Raw genomic sequence first — 6578 nt, forward strand, 5'->3', positions numbered from 1 at the left:
TGTTGACTTATTCTTTAGCCTTTCAAAAACTTTGTTTTGCAGGTGAGTACCTGAGCCATTGACGCCAGGAGGATCCCAGGTTTGATACCCAATATGTTAGCTGATCATAATTAGGGCATTTGTGGGGTGCACAATTGAATGTACACAAATATCTGATGAAGACCGGATTAGGCTTGGTTGACTTTCCCCTGCTTTCTTATTGTGCCACTACATTCCAATATTCTTTATTGGAAAAGCCCACCATAACTCAGTAAAGGCTATAAAAATGGACAAGGTACCACAAAGCAACTAGCACTCGTTAAATGAGCTGAGTGTGGGTGGTGGGGAGGAAAAATGTGAAATAACGCAAGATATAAAATTTTGACCATGTGCCTTTAAAGGATCTTGATCTGTTGGAAAAATGCCCATTGAATTTGGGAGGTTTGTAAGAGTTGCAACTTTATCCAACCTGAGCTATGCTAGACATAAGAATGCTTAAATGTTTGCTGGTATAGAGGTGGAAGTGACACAATCAGCATAAATGACCATGAGTCATTTTTATATTTTCAGAATGTGTTTTTTTTTACAGAAACTACTACTCTGGAGTGATGCAGATGACAAACTCCTGAAGATGACTCAGCTACCTGACTATAATGTTGAGAATTACACCAACATACTACAAACATACATCGACGAAAGGATGGAAATATTTCAAGATTTCGACAGTACATATTTAAAATTACTATCTTGTATTGGATAAAAGAGCTATGATGAATTGGAGCTGATCTTGTGTAAAGACGAGTGGGATGATTGAATATTTGTTATTCCTAGCACTGCCCTATTGCTTTTCACCCTTCTCTCCAATGTTCTCTTCCACAAATCACCTGGAGCCCAGGTAATAATTTGTACAAAGAATAGAGAGATCTTGGATGAAATTGGTCATGGGTGATAGCAAACCCATTTTATACCACATCTAAGAGAAGAAATTGGGCAGAGCATAAAAAAGGCAGCTGTTTTGGTGCTATTGCCCAAGATGAGCTTCACCCACCCCCTCCCAAAAGCTTGACAGACAAAAATACAGAATTCCGTATCCAGTTTGAATTCAACATTAAACCTATATGTTAAATATGCAATAATATGATGTCTTGGGTCATTTTTAAATCTTTAATATTAGTGATGATCCATGTAATCACTATCAGCATTAGTTGGTCCAAGAACTATGCCAAAATTGTTAGTCACAATAAAACATGGTATTCAAATATGCATCCGCAATTAAGCAGGAAATTAATGAGTCAAAGCCACTAAATCTTCTTTGAACTATGTGTCATGGACAGAGTCAATACTTGCAATTTATTCATGTTGCACAGTTCCATGAAGTGAGATGTGTATTTCTCATCTGGATTTTAGATTTTTTGTGTTTATATTAATATTTTTCTGTCCCCTACAGAAAACCTGAAGGCCTTGAGACAAGCCTTGCAGAAGGAGGAACAAGCTGCCAAAACTCAAGGCTGAGATGTCATCGGTATCAATTTGTGAATTTGAAATTGTGTTAGAGCACTTGCATTGTAACTCATGGCCACTGAATTCAACTGTCATTCATACAGGGGCCATAAACTTTGCATGTGTTCCTCCTTACTGTTCCTGTCCTTACAATCCTCTTTCTAAAAGTTTGTCTGTGAATTTTCTTATGTTTTCTTTTGAAAATTGTACAGATTTATATCTAGTATATAATATGCTTAAACTGACTTTATGTCACCTAACTAAAAGTGGAAGTATGCGTACATAGTGCAGGTTTGATTAGTTTTTCAGGGTGCATTGATTTCTCTAACCCATTCCTCAGTTGCTTTTGAAGAAATGATCTTCCATAGGAGAACTTGTATTAAGTAGGAGAATAGAATTACTGTGCATCCTTGTCCCCACTTTCCCCAACCTTCCCCAATAAGTTCCATGAGACCAATTTTAATATGCTGGTATTGTGGAACTGTATTTAATACATACACTCCACAACACATTATTTTATGATTGTCCTAATAGGGTATACTACCAAACCTTTTTGGTATCTGGGTTTCGTTATCAGTAGTTTTTGTATCCTCCTCAAGTAATAGTTGATTTTCAAACCAAAGGCCAATTCACTATGCACATTAAACATTTTGGAACTTGGTATACGTTTGTTAGACTGCTGAAATATTTTCTAAATTCTTGGTGGTCTTTATTAGGTTTGTAAATCAGCTGCAGAATGTTGGAACTCTTGCCTTGCAGTAAAGGAAAAAAATCAAGCTCTTATGCAGTCTGGAAGAGCAGATGTGAAGCATGGCAATCTGAGATTTTTGAATTGTTCTACTGAGAGCAAAATCAGCAACTTTGCATAGAATTTGCTTAATTCATAAGTAAAAGCATTTCATACACTTGTATATTTTTTTAATCCTGTGTCTGAAAATGGAGTAGGAGGAGAGAAATCAATAGTTTCAATTCTGAAATGACCCATTTTTTTTAATGTATAAACTAGCTGTTGAAGAACTGAATTAAGGTTTTCTTAGTCTATCCCTAAATAATTGCAGTACTGAAGATGAAATGTCAAATGTGGATTGTTTTATGATTCACATCCAATCCCAGAATGCATGGGTCATTGGAATACATTGAATTAAAGAATCATCATTATACTGTAACGTTTCACATTTAATAAAGAAATTAAATACCATGCAAACTGGTTACAATTTTTATCACATTGAGCATACTTCCAAACACAAGTGCTGAGCGGTAAGTTAACTGATGTTTAAGTGAAACTTGTAGACCGGTTTATCAAACTGTTTAACATCAGTCCTGCCAATTTTCTGCTTTTGTGTATTAAATCTTTTGAAGACGTGAACATTAATTGAACTTCTCAAATAAGAAACTGGGTGAGAGCCCTTTTTCATTTGCCTGTCTCCTTTTTATCTTGCTGGTTCCAGCTCAGCAAAGTCCCTGACCATCTGAAAGGAAGCTAGCCTGATGTGTGTATCAGATGACGTGCCCCACATATCCTCAGCTGATAACCCTAAGCAGTGGAAGTGTTGCTTTCCCTATTCTTGAAGACCAATTTGTGGCCAGTTTAAAAATTATGCTATAATCCTGTGCAGGCTGACATGCATCCTTTACCCAGTAGCACATCTCACCTGTAGGATTGGTGTAAGTGTTGGTCAAGATTGCTTCATCCAGTACATGCAGAATGACAAAACTAGTAAAGCTTAAGGTAATTGTTCAATCCAAGAATCCGATCACTAAATGCAAGCATGTAGAATTGTGCAGATCACAAAATGCAAGCATGCGTGATTGCATCAGGCAATTCCAGACCATTAAGCAGAAACAACAGCACAACCAGTCCCTAAAAGTTAGTTTTTGCTACAGATTCCATTACTCCTACATAACGAAACTACAATACGAAAACATTTTGCAAAAAAAACCACCTGATTGTTAGAATCACTATTTAGCAAGGAATTTGACATTTTCATCTAGTGACACAAAATTTTTTTCTAGACAGTTGAGTCTAAAGGGGAAGTGATAGACTTCAAGACGACATAGGCAGGTTGGCAAAATGGAGTGACAAGTGGCAAATGAAATTTAATGCATAGAAGTGTGAAATAATACATTTTTGATTACAAAAACAAGGAGATGCAATAAATAAAGGACAATTCCAAAGGGACTGCAAGGAGCAGAAACAGGGTCCTGGGGGTATATGCACAAATCACTTCAAGTTGAGGAACAGTAAAGATCAAACTGGTAAATACTCAATAAAGCTTTTGCTATCCAATGTGCTTAGCTCACCTGCCTTGATTTTAAACCATCCTGCAGCTGATGTCTGCAATCTTGGTCACAACCTCTAACAATTAAAACTTGTAAAGCTCAGTTGGGAAAACATCCAAAATATTAAGTGCTTATTTTGTTTTTAAAAAGCTGGAGCCAAGGAGGAGCTGTAACCACTGCTCCTGGGAAGGTCATGAGGTATGCCTTACTGGGTCACTAAGTGAGGGTAGGCTGTGGCTCAGTTGTGATTTGTTGAATAGTCCAGTAGCTTGCCTACTGCCTAGGTTCACGTGCAAGAATGACTGCTTAAATGATTAATTCAAGCTCTGCCAGCATCCTATGAACCATAGTTACCAATGAGGTTGTCATTGACCAGAATCTGAACTGGACCAGCCATATAAATACTCTGACAACAAGGGCAGACCAGAGGCTGGGAATTCTGAGGTGAGTAGCTCACCACCTAACTCCCCAAAGCCTGTCCATGATCTACAAGGGACAAGTCAGGAATGTGATGGAATACTGTCCACTTGCCTGGATAAGTGCAGCTCCAACAACACAAAAAGCTTGACTCCATCTGGGAAAAAGCAGCCCACTTGATCAGTACCCAATCCACCAGCTTAATCAATCACTCCTTCCATCACCGATGCACAGTAGCAGCAGTGTGTACCATGTACAAGATGCACTGCAGCAATTCACCAAGCCCTTTGACAGCACCTTTCAAATCTGTGACCTCTACCACCCAGAAGATCAAATGCAAGGGAACACCACCACTTGCAAGTTCCCCTCCAAACCCCACACCACCCTGAATTATATCACTATTCCTTCATTGTCTTCTTTTTGCTTCTCCCATTTTACTTGGGGATGCCACAATGTTGGTTGATCACTCTTCATCTCTTCTCAGTTACCCATTCCTCTTCCAATCCTGCTGCATTTAAGTGTCTCACCACTGCATCTTTCCATGTGGTCCTACGACTTCCTCTTCACCTTTCTGGCAGTCCCATCTCCATCAATCACCTCACCACATTTCCTCTCTTGGCAACAGATGACCATACCATTTCTCCTCTTGGCTACCTTCTTTGATGCTCCCACAATCTTCACTGACCGCCTGATGTGCTGGGTTCTGATTTTGTCATTGCTCATTACTCCACACTGTTATGACCGGGTGAGGAGGGATGAACTGGCTCCCTTCTATTCATCCTCCTCGGTCACAACAAAGGTTTTTTTAAAATTTATTTTCCCAGGTGATACCTTTTCCAAATCCAAATGTATTTACTTTTGATGAGTCAGTCAAACCAGGTTTGCTTGAGTCAAAAGAAACAAGTTTATTAGTTACTAAACCTGAGGAAAAAATAATTAAAAATGTGATGACACACACACATCAGAAGTAAAAAAAGTTAGAATCCAAATAAAAGTTAAAAGAATATACGATTAAGTTCTTTGCTTGTCCTTCAGACGTAGATTGTTGAATATTGTGGCTAGTTGAAGTTAGTTGGTTTCCTTTAAAATCCTGGAGTTGAATTGAAGTTCAGGTAACTGCACTTTGCTGGAAACAATTTCCTTCTTTTTAATTCCATGAGCCATCTCCCAGAAATTGATGAGTTTCTCCTGAGGTTCTTTCCAATGGAAATACACTATCTCTCTGATTTTTAAACTGTTAAGAGATGGTACTTCTTTTAGCTTCAGAGAGGGAGAGATTCCTTACTGCATCCTTCAGTTTTTTCAGATGACTTTGATGACTTCTCTGTTTCTGGCTTGACAAAACCAATTCTTAGTAAATTTCCTGTCTGTATATTACAAGAAAGGAATTTGATTAACATGTCTTGCAGTCATTGTTGTAGAACAAGTAATCACATTTTTGATTTTTCATCTCAAACTTCTGACACATTTCAAGACAGTAGAAACCAACAGGAGATGGGGTTATTTCATACTCCACAAGGGCTTTTGAGTGTTGGGTGTTACTAGCTGGTTAGCAATTTCCATTGTCTTTACTATTGATTAAAATTGTATTTTGCATTTTAATGCCTTCCTTTCAAGAGTCCCTTTTTGAAATGGACCTTGACACCCCCCGCCCACCAAAGTGTGAAATTTCATGCCATCTGTCAGGGCAGCTCTGCAGTGCAATCCAAATAGGAACTTTCCAGGAAAATAGTCTGCAATACCAGACATCAGGGGAAGAATTTAACCCCCGTTGGGGGGGAAGTTCAGGAGCAGGCGCACCTCCGATTGGTGCCCCTGATCGGGGGGTGGTGGGGTGGGGTGGGATGGAGGGGGGGCGCCGCCACTGCCATTTTACATGGGCAGGTCAATTAAGGCCTGCCCAGCATGACATCCACCAGGAAGCGTTGTGCGCTTCCTGTGCGAGCGGGGTAGGAGGGGAATCCCTCAGCCAAGAGTGTGCTCTTTCGCGCATGCGCCAAATTTAAAAATAGTGAAGGGGCAAAAATAAAATTTCCCTGACATGTCCCCTCATGTGACACCGTCACAAGTTGGGACATGTCCATCATTTTTAATCAAACATTTATTAAATTTTTAAAAACCCTCATGAAACCTCATCCCGCCCGTGGATGAGGTTTTATGCTTTTTCTGAAGCCCGCCAGGGCTCCCGGCCTGCCCGCCAATCTTGAGGTTGGATGGGCAGGTCCATTAATTATTTCAGTTCATTTTTAAATGGCCTCAATAGGCCATTGACAGGTCGGCGGGCACACAGCTGATTCGGCTGCGCCCCCGCCGACCTGAAAATGGAAATGACGCAGTGTGATGTCAGGATTTCTGCCCGGCATCATCCCGTGTCATTTTATGCATTGGCGAGCGGGCCCTGC

The 6578-nt window shown here is 39.8% G+C and overlaps 1 protein-coding gene across 2 annotated transcripts in view; it reads left to right on the forward strand.

Moving 5' to 3' along the window:
* The window catches only part of LOC144692295 (kinesin-like protein KIF2A), a 93178-nt gene extending 90495 nt beyond the window's left edge, over nucleotides 1–2683 (forward strand). For both annotated transcript variants that reach the window (XM_078560939.1, XM_078560941.1), the window contains 2 exons: nucleotides 569–704; nucleotides 1427–2683. In XM_078560939.1, the coding sequence (XP_078417065.1) occupies nucleotides 569–704; nucleotides 1427–1491 (201 nt within the window). In that variant the 3' untranslated portion in view covers nucleotides 1492–2683. The remainder of the gene's footprint in view (nucleotides 1–568; nucleotides 705–1426) is intronic.
* The last annotated feature ends 3895 nt before the right edge of the window (nucleotides 2684–6578 follow it).

This window comes from Cetorhinus maximus, chromosome 17 (assembly GCF_964194155.1).
Source record: "Cetorhinus maximus chromosome 17, sCetMax3.hap1.1, whole genome shotgun sequence".
In the NCBI taxonomy this organism is placed as follows: Eukaryota; Metazoa; Chordata; class Chondrichthyes; order Lamniformes; family Cetorhinidae; genus Cetorhinus; species Cetorhinus maximus.